The 14,951-nt window shown below is 49.8% G+C and overlaps 1 protein-coding gene across 1 annotated transcript in view; it reads right to left on the minus strand.

Moving 5' to 3' along the window:
• PEPD (peptidase D) overlaps positions 1-14,951 on the minus strand; it is a 143,474-nt gene that overhangs the window by 20,132 nt on the left and 108,391 nt on the right. The window contains exons 10-11 of the mRNA XM_006867392.1: positions 2,097-2,165; positions 839-916 (exon numbers count right to left, since the gene is read on the minus strand). Coding sequence (XP_006867454.1) covers positions 839-916; positions 2,097-2,165 — 147 coding nt within the window. The remainder of the gene's footprint in view (positions 1-838; positions 917-2,096; positions 2,166-14,951) is intronic.

Raw genomic sequence — 14,951 nt, forward strand, 5'->3', positions numbered from 1 at the left:
CAGATGAGTAAATTGAGACTCAGGGGGAAAGCGGTGGCTGTGTTTTCCCTAGAAGGATGAGCTGGGCTCCTGCCAACAGTGGCCAGGGCCAGAATGCTCTGCCCTGTGGAAGGGAGGTCTTGGGGTTGGATAAGACACCTGCAATATGTGCTGTTTTAGGCTGGGTTCTCGAGAGAAGCAAAACCAGCAAAAGTACATAGACAACGGGGCTTCGAAAAGTTGGCGAAAAAGTGGAATTGAAACATAACTGGATCTTTCCGTGAACTTTCTGAAGCCCTCTAGTAAACACAGGTGGAACCCTGGTGGCATGGTGGACTATGCATTGGGCTGCTAACCGCAAGGTCAGCAATTTGAGTCCACCAGGTGCTCCGTGGGAGAGAGGTGAGGCTTTCTGCTCCCGTAAAGATTTACAGCCTCAAAACCCCTAGGCAGGGTCTCTAGGAGTCTGAACTGACTTAATAGTACATAGCCAGCTAGCCGGTCAATATATAGTGTTGACTCAAGGAAATGGTTCAGGCAATTGTAAAGACTGGCAAGTCTTGAATTCTTTTATCAGATGCCAGGCAGGGGCTGACAACAGGTTAGATGACAAGTTGTTGGCTCACTGGTTGCGGAAGCTGACAAATCTGAGATCAGCTGGTAAGGCGGCAGGCTGCTGGCATACAGGGTACAGAGGCTAATGAATCCCCCAGACTGCAGCCCTTGTCCTATGGGGAACCATGCCGCAGTGCCCCTTGTGTGACAGGAGGGGTTGGGGACACTCAGCCCTTGTCCTACGGGGAACCATGCCGCGGTGCCCGTTGGTCCTAGCAGAGAAGCCTGTGTCAGCCTCACTTACCACATGTCTCCGTCCCGGATGGTGCGGTCATTGGGCGCCCCAGCATGTCCATAGTGCAGCACAGCCGAGTTCTCCCCACTGTAGAGAGGGAGGGTGCTCAGTGCCCACCCTCACCCAGAAGTGCCCCAGGGGCTGCCACCACCATCCCCACTGCTAGGCAGTACTGTCCACCCTCCAGTAGAGGCCCAGGGGCATTGGAGCAGGCCTCACAGCTGAGGGGCCAAGGCACACAGTGGCCCTGGTGCCCAGCTGAACGACCCCGGGTTGGGGAGGGCGAGACTGGAAACCTTCACAACGTGGGCAGCATGTAGAAAGAAAAAGAAAGTCAGGTCCCGGAACAGAACTCCGAGGAAACCCTCTTTTCCTGGGGTCTAAGGAGGTGCCGCTAAGGGGAAGACAGGGCAGTGCCAGGGTCCCTGAGAGCGGAAGCATGCACCTCACAGTCCTGCACCCCAGGGAGCTTCTCTAACAAGGTGCCTTTAAGGAAAAAAAGGACTTTTGGGTCTGTCCAAAAGATAAAAAAAAAAAAGAAACACCACCTAGGTGTAATATTTATGGCCCCGTTTGGGAGTCTCGGGATTCATAAAAGTAGAAATAATGATTTTTCTCTCTACTCACCAGAGAAGAACATTTCTGAGGACTGAGACGTGCACATGTATTATTCATGTGCACAGGGCATGCGCAGCAGCAGAGCCACCGGGCTCCATCCTGGTGCGGCAGGGCCAGACCAGAGGGGCTGAGTTTGGGCACAGCCTGGGGGACCCCAAGGGGTGAGCTGGGAGACACCTGCTGTGGTACCTGGAGCCCTGCATGCCCACCCAGAGCCCCCACTACACAAAGGAGTAACCGCAGGCCCACAGGTGGGGTGGGGTATGCCTGAATGGTCAGGCTTCCCTGACCTCCGACCTCCCTAACCCTGGGGTCTGCAGGGCCCTATGAGGAGCAGCCTTCTCAGGGACTGACTTCCAGTCCACACCTGCAGACTTCCCAGCTGGAAACCAGATGGAAGGTCATGGCACGGGGCTCCCTCTACAGTGGGTGGGCCAAGCTGTCTCTCCTTCCCCCACTACGGAGCCCAGGGACCCTCAGCCTCTGAGCGAGCCTTCAGAGGGAAGAGCAGCTTCCAAGCTTGGGTGGCTGCACCTGGTGTGGGTATCCACACTGGGGGGAAGAGAAGGGTGGGGTCCACCCCACTGCCCTTTCCCCTCCACCCCCCACCGTCACTGCCACCTGCCAGCAAGGCAGCGTGTCCTCTTACCTGCCGCAGATGCAGGTGTAGGAGCTGTGGCGCATGCCGCCCCGGGAGTAGCAGTAGTGCTCGAAGAGGCTGCAGGAGGAAAGAGATGTGTCAGGATGAAGCCAGTGGAGCATGCACGCCATTCTCCCGACCAAGTACACAGCCTCAGCCCAGACCCCATGACGCCTGTAGTCTGGAGTCAGCTCCATAACCACAGAGGTCAGTGCGGAGGCTGGGAGCAGACTGGGTGGGAGGAGGATCCAGCAAGTTCCAGCTACCAACGGAAAGACTCACTGGCCTTGAATGTCACGGCACAGTCCCAGTCTCCCAGGCCTGAAGAGCAGGTGCCACCAGGGCAGGGGCAGAACTGGAGGAAGTGACCTCCCTGGAACTCCTGTTTCTGGAGGCCCTGGCCCACTCCACCAGGAGGGACAGGGAGGAACACAGGAGACCACCCATTCTAGCACTGCTCCTGACTCTGCCTGAGAAAGATATAGTCCAACAGAGGAGCAGAGGGCTGATCTGGAGGGACAGGCCAGGGGAATGCTGAGCCAGGTAGGTTCCAGGGGCCCAAGAGCTTCCTGGGTCAATCACATGAGCTCCCACCCTGGGCAGGGCAGGGGAAAAAGACAGGACCCTGTCAGGAGGTAGTTGGTGACCAGATTCTGGAGTCAGAACCAGGAGACCTTCCAGCAGAGCCCCAGAGTCATAGCGTGGGAAGAGCAGGTCAGAGGATGGCCCAGCTTTCGGGAAGCCCCATCACACCACCATCCCAAGGGCAGATCCTGGGTACAGCTGCAGGGGCTGGTGGACAGACCTGGGCTAGCAATGTAGAACCAGGGACATTCCCCATCCTCGTCCCCAGGACCTCTGCATGGGCCTCAAGTCCTGCCCTGGTGTCTCAGACTGAACTCAGTTGAGGAGGAAAGCAAGGTGGGGAGCTGCCCTCACCCCTGCCCCAATGCCCCAGCCCCTGCTGGGCCCTGGCTGAGAAGCAGGTTTTGGTGCATCTCACCCTGCCCACCTGCCACAAGGCAGGGACTTTGAAGTCAAGGGCTGTGCCGCTGTCTAGCCTCAGAAAGCAAACATCGCCCCATGGCGAGGAGTGGCTCTGAGCCTGCTATGGAAGATGTCCGTATGGGAGAGTTTCATCTTCCAGGCACTGTAAACACCTAACAGGACCGGACATTAGCTAACTGTCATGCAGGGAGGGGTCTGCCACAGCAGCTAGCTTTCAGGCTTGCCTTTGAAACCTCAGAGGCTCATTGGGTATAGGTGAGTAAGAGATTTCCTCAGCACAAAGGATTCCAGAGCCTGTCAGAGAGGCGAGAACAGCCACACACTCCCCCTGCCAGCTGCCCCTAAACTAAAACTGCTGACACCAACTCCCGCCTCAATCCCTGGAGGCCAGAGGAGTGAGACCCAGATCACTGCAACAAGGGTCCAGGAACAGCCGACAGGGGCCAACAGAGGGGGGTGGGGTCCAGCGTTCCCTTCAGCACCTGTGGCAGCTTCACAAACCTGTTCTGTGGCTCCTTTGCTCCCGCCCCTAAGACCAGAGCCTCAGCCATCAGACCCCCCTCCCCCACCCAGAGCAAGCCCGCTCTTGAGAGATGCTGGGAACAAGCCACTAAGCTGTGGGGCTCTGACAGCTTTGCCCTGCTCCAAGTGGCCATTCTCCAGGGGGTGTGGACAGCCTAGCTAGGCTAGGGTGATGGCTCAGCCAGGACACACACACCAGGAACACAGGCTTCATAGAGACCAGGCCTGGGGACGGTAGTGCCATCAGTGGGTGTAGATGAGTCCACAAAGCACATCTGTTGAGAACGAGGCGGCTGCACGGGGGTTGCAGAAGGTAGTTTAGTCCCCCCGCCTGCAGCTCACCTCCAAAGGCAGTATCTGCGAGGCAGAGACAACTTCATCTAGGTCATGGTTTCCGTTTAAAAAAAAAGAGTAATGTTGAGTAAGAGGCGCAGTGTATAAAAGCGCACAACGGAGGAAACCATGACCCAGCTTTCACCGGCGAATTGCAGCCCAATGCTGGGTTGCTGCTGTCAGCCCCGCAGACAATTCTTCACACCCATAAAGGGAGGGCTGAAGAGACGTGGGGCACGACACATACTGGAAACCCACTCTCGCCCGAGGGGGCTGAGAATCCTGGGAAATTGGACTTAAGCACCTCATTTTGTTTTAACTGATCTTCCCTGAAACAATGTGAGAACAAACTGCTACACACAGCAGTGAGACCCAGGTTTCCTGCTCGCATGTACCTGAGCTGGGAACATGGGCACACTCGAGGTCTGGGGCCAGTGAGGAGCACACCTTAAATTTTCATGGGCTGGGGGCTGAGGAGAAGCCCTGGTGGTGCGGTGGGTTAAGCACCAGACTGCTAGCCCACCAGCTTCTCCATGGGTAAAAGATGTAGCAGGCTGTTTCTGTGAAGTTTTAACTCTTGGAAACCCTCTGGGGAGGTCCTACTGTCTGATAGGGATGCTAGAGTTCGGATCGACTTGTTGACAGTGGATTTTTGGGGGGTCTGGGTGGGACTGAGGAGTAGATACTACAAATTGGGCCACGTGCTTGGCACGAGGTTCCAGCACTGCTAGGGGGAGCTCAGAGAGCGGAGCGGGACCACCAGACAACAGACCATAATGACAACAGACTGCAGCTGTCCCAGGGGTTTCCCATCTGACCACGGAACAAGTCTGCATTTAACAAAGATGCCTCCGTCCTACCAGTGATACTGTTGGGTTAGCACTGGATCGAGAACCCCAAGGTCAGCAGTTCAAATCCACCAGCCACTCTGTGGCTTTCTGCTCCTGTGAAGACTTACAGCTACAGAAACACTACAGAGGGTAGCTATGAATCGGAATCGACTCAGTGGCAATGAGTTTTGGTCATACTTCTATGTTAGGAGCCATGTTAGTACAGTGGCTAATGCACTTCATGGAAATAAAGCCAACATGGGCTTCATAACCCGAGGGGAGCTAGCTACTGATGGAGCAAAGTCTGTGAGCTACCAGCCAGCCCTGGGACAGGGACTAAGATGATGGTGGATTACCCAGACCGAAACCCTCCTGCCTCAAACATTTAGGGGTGCAGCATAAATTCTAATAAATGGAGCTGCGTTCATAAGAAAAGGAGGAAGCTGAGGTCAGAGAGGAAAAGGAAGTCTTGGGAACCTACAGTCCTTGGCTTGAACGGGCTCTTTGGGGGCAGGTGACAAGCCTTGGTCATGTGGAAGGTAGAGGCTGGTGGGTTTGAACTAACAACCTTGTGGTTAGCAGTCCAATGTTTATACTATAGCGTCACACCAAGAGAAAAGAAAAGAATACACAGATTTTAACAAGAACCAAATAAAACCTCTAGAAATGAGAAAGCATCCATTAGAGGAGGGGAGAAAAAGTAAGACAAAGCAGAGTGTCACTCAGTGACCCACCGCCAGCTGCTCTTACAATCAATCTGGAACTCTCGGGGTACTCTAAGGCGCATGTCTGACCTAGTCACCTCTGCTCCCTCCGGCTCACCCTGGAAGGTCGACAGAACACCAGGCCCGGGTCCCACTGCCTCCCCCACTGTGCCAGCCCACCAGCCCCACAAACATGTCTGCTATTCTGCAATCCCTGAAGCTCTTACCACATCTCCTCTCCTTTAATAAACGCCCTTCTGATGAACCCCTCCCAAGCAAGCAAGACTCCGCTAGAAAATACTTTGCATCCCGGCATAAATGAGAACTTTAAAGCAACCTGGGAGAACTTGTGCTGTGAATAACGAGCTGGAGAGACTTACTGCAGCAACATACGGGGCAGACCCATTTGTCAGTGCACGGAAAAGACTAATGGACAAAGGTAGCCAACTCTAATGCCCAGATCTGCGTGAACGGCATCTGCAGGGACAATCTCACTGGGCCTCTCCCAGGGTCTGGCAGATCCACCTATGGGGGCATTCCTGGGCATACAGCCCAGCTCCTGACCTAAGGGTGTTACCATCTCCCGAGGAGATAAACCACAGCCCTACACAACCACAATTAGCTGCCCACAATAACGGCAGAGGGCTGCCCTGGCAACCGTAGCATAGGTCTGAATGGGGTCAGGAAGGTTGCCTTGCATGTCACTCCCACTTACTAAGTCACCTCAAAGGTGCTCAGGTTCCCAAAAGGTGGCCCAGCTCAGGAAGTCACACAGTAGGACAGAGCATGGAAGGGAAAACAAGTGGCTTTGTGGGTCTGAACCGCCAATCTTGCAGTCACAGTGCTTAGCCTACAGCGCCACACCAGGACTCCACTCCACTAAATTCAGTTGACTTATCCCTGCCAAGAGCCCTTTCACTCCTATCCTATAAGATAAGTCCAGCTGTGTGTGAGGAGTCACTGTCTGAGATGCTGCCTGGGGCGGCACCTGGGGCCGAGATTTATAAGACAACAATTGCAGAATGTTCTCAGGCCCCATTCTATCATGCATTTTAACTTCCAGACCTATAACTTCAGCCTCATCGAGCCCCCAAAAGTTGAAGTACGGAGTGTGACCCATATAAGGAGGTACACTCCAAAAGGACTGTTGGACTTCTCTAATATGTACAAACAGAAGCCTGGGGAAGATGGGTGGGTCTGGGATAATGATGAAAGGAACATAAAGCTGGATCATTCTGGTATGGGCCACTAAGCACATATTTTTCATTCCATGTTTTCAGCTTGAGAGGTTAGAAAAGGATCTAATCGTTTATTTGGTGGACTCACTGAAGCGTGAATTACGCAGTGGCCTGCACTAAATCAAACTGCAATACCAGACCTGCCTTGCTATACTGTAGAAGAGAGTAGATAAAGGCTTCCGGACACGGGCATGTTCGAGTGGACTGATCAGGTTAGACCCACACACCTTTTACCCATAAAGAACATGCCCTTTACTACAAAATGGCAAAGCACCAATCTGTGAAGAGTCCCAACATCCTTGAAGCCTGCTGTGAGTGATATTGTATGGAAGTCAGGTTTGACAGGAAGGACCGTCCTAACTGAATCAAGATACCTAACTACAATGGGGTTGATTGGACCCCAAAGTGGTAGAGCCAGGTGGCGTCATGTAATTGACAAAGACAATGAAGTTGTGGCTGCCATAATGGAAAGTGGAATCAAAGAAGTCACCAGAATAGTCTGATTCCTATGGACGTATGGCTTTGATTATTTAGTCATGACGTCCCTAGGAGTAAAACAGGAGGGTGCTTCAAAAAAGTTCATGGAAAAATGGAATGAAAAGATAATGGAATTTTCTCACAAACTTTTTTGAAGCCCCTCATAATAGGGAATCTAGTAAATACTCACTATATCTGTACAAGCAGAAGAATTCTAGGTCAAATAAACTGCTGCCTAACTAAATTGTCACAACAGATTGCCACAGTCCCTCAATCAAGGCTCAGACTTGAGCCAGTTTACAGACCCATACATACCATTTTGGATGAAGGGAGGACTTCATATTTTATAATTTATAGGGCTAATCCTTCTCCCAGAGGGAGTCCTGGTGTGGTGCTGTGGGTTAATGTGCCAGACTGCACAGTTATTTGAACTGCAAGGTCAGTGGTTCCAGCTCACCAGATGCTCCTTGGAAACCCTATACAGGGTCACTATGGGTCAAAACTGACTTCACAGCACTTAACGACAACAACAACAATAATCTTTCTCCCAGGTTCCCTCACACATCTCAATTATGGTGGTAGCAAAGAATAGAACAAACAAACCTACCTTAGAAGAAGTACAGTCAGAATGCTCCTTGATGGTAAGATTTAGTTCGTCTCATGGACTTTGGACAGGCTATCAGAAAGGACCAGTCCCTGGAGAAGGACATCAGGCTTGGCGAAGTAGAGGGTCGCCACAGACGAGGAAGACCCTAATGAGATGGATTGGCCCAGTGGCTACAACATGGATTTGAACGTAACCATTGTGGGTTAGCGTGGGGTCTGTTGTACACGGGGTTGCTATGAGTGGGAACTGACTCACAGCACCTAACAAAAATAACACGTATCTACACTGTGTTTAAGGAGCTCTGGTAGCGTAGTGGTTACGAATCGGGCTGTGAACCGCAAGGTCAGCAGTTCGAAACTACCAGCTGTTCCATGGGAGAAAGATGAGGGTTTCTGCTCCCATAAAGATGTACAGTCTTAGAAATCCTGTACAGAGTCACTATGAGTCAGAACTGACTCCACAGCACATAACAACAACAACAACACTGTGTATGTATATATAGTCTTGTTGTTGTTAGGTGGCATTGAGTTGGTACCAACTCATAGAGACCTTCCGTACAGCAGAACGAAACACTGCCCAATCCTGGGCCAATGTCACTATCGTTGCCATGCTTGAGCCCAATGATGCTGCCACTTTGCCAATCCATCTCCCTGTATATATATACTCACTAGCCTTCCTTCTCTAGAGAAGGCAGCCTGGGAGAGGGGGATGGGAAACGGAGATAGAGTGGAGGGGCATTGGGTTTCTCTCTGGAGTGATGGAAAGTTGGAAAAAGAATGAGTTGTGATGATTGCACAACTGTGCACACAGCTAACGTCACCGAGTTGTACACTTCAAAATGGTTACAGTGGCCAGTTTTACGTTATCTATTTTATTACACTAAAATAAAGCTTACGATCTTAACCCTGATGCCTTACAAGGTCTCAGTTTCCATCAGTAAGTGAGGGAGCTGAACAGTGTGGGTTACTCTGGGCTCTACACATCACTGGTGGCTGGTGATGCCAACGCCTCCCAAATTCCAGACATCACGGATCCCGTGCATGGGGCCCTCATGGTCCCAGATAGTGCTGAGTGCAGGCTGAGAGGCCCCGTCTGGGTGATCCCAGGCAGGGGCTGCTCCAGAGGCAGGAGAAAGAGCCCAGTCACCAGAGTCAAGGGCAGCGGCAAAGACAGCGGGGGTCACGGAATGAGGACTGGAGCTTCGTTATCAAGGTAGGAGACAATTAGCATTTTAATTGTATAATTGGGAATTCTAAATTGCCTATCTTGTATTAAGCATAACTGAGGATATAACATGACATTCAATTAACAAATCTTCTCCTTTATTCATGATATGCTTGATTAGGCTGGGCTTCCGAGGTCCTCGGTATGGATTACTGGATAAAACACTATCTCCTTCTTGGTTGTCAAAACCTTGGCTGCTTCAGACTGCTAATAAATTTATGTGTGTGTGTATGTATGTATGTATGTATGTATGTATGTACGTGGAGTCCTGGTGTAGCTCTGTGGGTTAATGTGCCAGACTGCAAAGCCATTTGAACTGCAAGGTCGGCAGTTCAAGCTCACTGGCTGCTCCCTGGAAACCCAATACAGGGTCACTATGGGTCAGAACTGACTCGACGGCACTTAACAACACCATATATGTATGTGTGTGTGTGTGTGTGTATATATGTAGGAACCCTGGTGGCATAGTGGGTTAAGCATCGGGCTGCTAACCACAATGTCAGCACCAGACGCACCACGGGAGAAAGATGAGGCTGTCTGCTCCCGTAAAGATTTAAACGTCTCAGAAACCCTATGGCGCAGCTCTACTCTGACCTGTTGGGTCACTGTGACTCAGAATCGACTCGATAGCAGTGGATTTGGGTTCAAGTGTATGTTAGTAGAGCAAAGCTTAGAAATACTCTACACAAAGAAAAGACACCCAAAATCATATCATCCAGATAACCTTTGGGTAAACATATTTCCAGGCTTTTATGCAAACACTAGGAGTCCTGGTGTAGCACTATGGGTTAATGCGCCAGACTGCAAAGCCATCTGAACTGCAAGTTCGATGGTTCAAGCTCACCAGCTGCTCCTTGAAAATCCTATACAGGGTCGCTATGGGTCAGAACTGATTCGACAGCACTTAACAACAACATGCGTACACCAAGATTAGAAAAATAATTAACTGAAACTTAAAAAAAAAGCTCTCTTTCTATACTGAAATACAACACACACACTGACAAGGACCTATTCAGAATGAACCTTCAGACACTGCACACACTCATCGTGTCCCCTGAGCTCAGGAGCCTCTCCTGGCCCCTCCACCCTGAGTGCTAACACATTAGATCAGCTTTACCTGTTTGTGAACTTTATGTCAACAGAACCAAATACAAGATGAACTCATTAGTGTCTGTCTTCTGCTCACCACTGTGTGTGATGCCCATGTCGTGGGCAGCAGTGATCTGTTCATTCTCGTGCTGGATAAATATACCTCCGTGTATTTTTCCACTCTTCGGCTGGTGGACATTCAGGTTGTTTCCAGATTGCAAACTCACTGCTGTCGAGTCTATTTCAACTCATAGAGGGAGTTTCCTAGCCTGTAACTCTTCAGGGAAGCAGACCACCTCATCTTTCTCCAGCGGAGCAGTGGGTGGGTTTGAACCAGCAACCTTCTGGCTAGCAGCCCGATGCTTAACCCACTGCGCTCACCAGGGGCTATTACAAATAGTGCTGCGTAGACATTCTGGTACGTCCTTTAGGGCACGTGCATACGCATCTCTGCTGAGCATACAGCTAGGAGGGGAAACGCTGAGTCACAGGATGTATAGCTGCTAAAACCAAATCGTTTTCCAAGTAGTTGTAACAATTGATTCATTTTCTCACAACCTCTTTATATTCATTTTGAGAGAACAGTTCTCATCTTGTGAATGCTTAGACTACTCTTGCCCTTGCCCCAGAGGTTAAGCTTAGGCCTTAACCCCAACGCCTTACAAAATCTCAGTTTCCATCAGTAGGTGAGGAAACTGGCATAGCACGGTTCCTCTGTGCTCAACACGCAGCTAGAAGCTGATGGGGCTCCTCGGCTCAGATTTAAGCCTGGCTTTACCATCAGCAGCCACCCAGGCCCCATCTTGCTGGTCTTCTCTCCGCCAGCCTAGCAGAGTCAGGCTCTTCCCCCCTCACCAACACTGAAGTCCTTGGCAGGTTTGCCTCAGAGTCACCGCCTTCAGCTCTCTCCTCCAATGTCTCCTTCTCAGAGAGGCCTGGCCTTAGCCCCCTCTCCGTTTTGCCCACCCCCACCATTTGACTTATCTATCCATTCATCTCTGAGGGGTTCTGTCTGTCTTGTTCACAGTTGTATTTGTTCCCTAGTGGCTGGCACATGAATACACACATAAATAAACGGCTGCCCAGGCAGTTGCATAGCCTACGATTTACTTCAGCAGCTTCACACCGGTAGAGATTTAGGTTGCTACAACCATGCCATATGCCTCCTTTCGGCTAAATTCCTACAAGCAGAAATGAGCACATGGACATTTTTCTAGTCTCTGGGCATGTTCTGCCAAATGGACCCTGGAAAACATTAAAGGACTCTCAGGGTCCAGAGCGTGCACCCTTGTGCCTGCCTGCCCATCGTGGACTGCCAATCTGAAAAGCAGAACAAATTCTATTATTTCATTGACTAACTAGCAAGTTGGAACATTTTCATGTTTATTACCTTGTATTTCCTGCCTTTTGAATTGCCTGTTCATTCCTTAAAAATTTGAATGTTCATTTTTTTCTTATTGATCCTTAAGGGATTTATCTATGAAGGTAGTGGTTTTGACTATTACGTATGTAGCAAATTTTCCCTGTTGCCCTTTAAGCTTCCTTATGGTATTTTTAGACAGGTAATTTATATTTTTATTGGTCAGATCTATCTTTTTTTCTTCTTCTTCTCTGTTATGGTTTCTTCCTTTGGTGTTACATTTAAGAAGTCCTTTTTCCTGTCCCCAAGATTATATAAACTCAATCATCTTTTGTGGGTTTTCTGTTTTTACATTCATTCTATGTAAAAATCCATCTTGAACTTACTTTGACATAAGTCCTGAGGTAGAGACTTAACTGTCATTTTCTTGCACTAATTTCCCTCATAACTGGCTTGGAGCACCATCCTCATTCTCAGATAAGTCCTTTACATATCAGGATTGCTCTGGAACCCGGTCACTTGGCTCCCGTCCACACCCCGCACTGTCCCTGACTGAAGGGCAGGTGCCACACTCTGCCCTCCTCTAGCATCTGGTCACTTCTGAGCACCTCGGGTCCTTTCTCTACTGCTTCCCAGAGGAGGGAAGGACACCTGGGGCAGATGCTGTGGACAAAGGCAGGACACCGCTGAGGCGGTGACAACACACGCAGCACACACTGTGTGGGGACTGATACCCTTGTGTGGCACTGTGGGTTAAGGTGCTGGACTGCAACGTTGTTTGAACAGTATGGTCAGCACTTCAAGCTTACCAGCCATTCCTCGGAAACTCTATACAGTTCGCTATGGGTTGCAACCAATTTGACAGCACTTAACAACAATAACCCTTGAGCACTGGACTGTGAATAATAAGGTCAGTGGTTCCAACCCACCAGCAGCTCCTCAGAAATCTTATTACAGGTTTGCTATGAGTCAGAACCGACTCGGATAGCACTTAACAACAACAACAACCCTTAAGCAAGGGAGAGGGTCCCAGCTTCAACAGACACTAGAAAATGCTGTGCAAACAAGTATAATTTTGCCAGCTGTTTTCTGCATGGTCCTGGGATAAACATCTGCTCGCATCTCACCTGATCCTACTAGTCCTGCTGGCTTCAGCAAGAGTTCCTTGCTTGACCCTAACAGGCCCCTATTTTAGGACCAGGCCACCATAGGAATGAAGCTCATACCCCAGTGACCAAGAAGCGAAAAGCCTCTCCAAGGTGGAGGGATCATTTTTGCTCAACACGTCCTAGAGTCGCTTTCTCTCCATTACACCTCCGCCCAATCTCCCAGGAAGGGGCAGGAAAAGGAGGCTTACTACCCAGAGGCCCCTGGGAGACTTTCTTTGAGCTGACACTTCCCAAAGCACATCATGAGCTCCGGAGACGACATTATCTGGCTCACAGTTAAACATTTCATTGACTGCATTAGGCATTTATGTTAAAATGCTGTTTTCCATTTCCGGAAAATTTACTGGGTTGTCACTCAGGGCAGAGACACTCTTTAAAAATACTGTTGTGTTCTTAAGTGCCATTGAGTCAGTTTCAACTCATACTGACCCTCTATAGGGTTTCTGAGGAGTGGCTAGTGAGGTCAAAGTGCAAACCTTGTGGTTAGCAGTCCAGTGCTCACGAGTCCCATTTAAAGAAAACCATTATAAGCAAGTGGCATGCAGGTAGAATGAGGATTTAGCAGAAACCAGAGGGTGAGACAGCTAAGTGATGAAGCTGGCCATTCCGGCTTTAACTGAGGCTTCTCTGAAGAAGAGCCTGTTTATGGTAGTGGTGCTGGTGTGCCACCGAGCCGGTTCCAGCTCACTGCGGCTCTGCATGGGTCTTCCAAGGCTGCAAATCCTCACAAGAGCAGAAAGCCTTGTCTTTCTCCCATGGAACGAATGCTAGAGTCAAAGTACTGACCTTGCACGTCAGCAGCTCAGTTCACAACCCACTCCACTAGTGGGATGAACTCACATAAATACAACCTGAGTTCTTCCCTGTACCCAAACCAGCTCCTTTCCTGGCTCAGCAGCCCCAGAACACCAGGCCAGTGTGGACATCGGGGACAAAAGACCAAACAGGTCCCTCTTCTTTGCCACCTGAACTGCCTGGGGGATCTCCAAGAATAAGGCTACCTCCAGCCAACCACGTGATCTATCTCCTGGGGCCTCCGACCAGCAGATGCTGAGTGGTTTTCTTCCGCTTGTTCTGCTCTGGCCCAAGTGGGCAGAAGTCTTGCTTGGCAATATGCCCATCTTCCTTTGTATTCATTTTGAGGTCGGGTCATTACACAAAGCCTGGTCAGGGCAAGGACTATACTCTCAGATGGTGGATCATGTGACCCGGCAGCTCCCCGATTCCACCTGGGTGTTCGTGGGGGCCCCAGCCCACCATGACTCTCCCCACTCCATGAGCTCCCGGCTGGGATGAACCAAACAATCTATAATTCTCCACTAAATAGGGGTTTCCACACACTCAGCAAGCAGCAGAAGAGGGTACCAGCTTCTACATTATTACAGGACAGACTCTGCATGTCCTTCCCTCATCTAGGAAGAGAATGCGTTTGTTTGTTTTTAGGTGAATTCCATGAAATATATAATTCATCATTCTAAAGTACACAATTGAGTGGGCATGTAGCACAATCACAATGCGTCTGTCTAGTGCCGAGACATGTTCCTCACCTCAAAAGGAAGTACCACCCCTGTTAACAGTGACTCTCCTTCACTCCCCCTCCCCAGCCCACAGTAATTACCAGTCTGCTTTCTGTAGCCATGGATATTTCAGATCAATGGAAATATACAATATGTGGACTTTTGTGTCTGGTTTCTTTCACACAGCATAATTTTTTCAAAGTTTATCAGCATCATACCACAGCCTTCTGTATTTATATCGGAACAGCACTCTACTTTTGCGTGGACAGAACACACTTTGTTTATCTATTCACTCCCCTGATGGAACTTTGGGTTTCTCACCTTTTAGTTTTTGTTTGTAAACAATGCTATGAACATGCATGTGTATTGGTTTGGGTCAGTGTTTCCCATGCGCTTGTTTGATTTTTAATCCCTCTAGGGTTTTTAAGAGAGTCCTATGTGGCACTATAGGATAAGCACTGGACTGCTAGCCACAAGGTCAGCAGTTCAAACCCATCAGCTACTCCTCAGAAAACCTATATAGGGTCGTTATGAATTGGAACCAATTCCATGGCACTTAACAACAACAACAGTGCTACTGTATTTCTAAGCATCTAATTCCTTTTTCAGCTTTACAATCTTATAATATTTAAACTATGTACTGTCGCAGATATGTTATTGTTGTTAGGTGCCATTGAGTTGGTACTGACTCATAGCAAAACCCTGCCTGGTCCTGGGCCAGCCTCACAATTGTTGCCACGCTTGAGACCACTGATGCTGCCACTTGGCCAATCCATCTTGCTGGGG

This window comes from Chrysochloris asiatica, unplaced genomic scaffold (genome assembly GCF_000296735.1).
Source record: "Chrysochloris asiatica unplaced genomic scaffold, ChrAsi1.0 scaffold00104, whole genome shotgun sequence".
NCBI classification, from domain to species: domain Eukaryota; kingdom Metazoa; phylum Chordata; class Mammalia; order Afrosoricida; family Chrysochloridae; genus Chrysochloris; species Chrysochloris asiatica.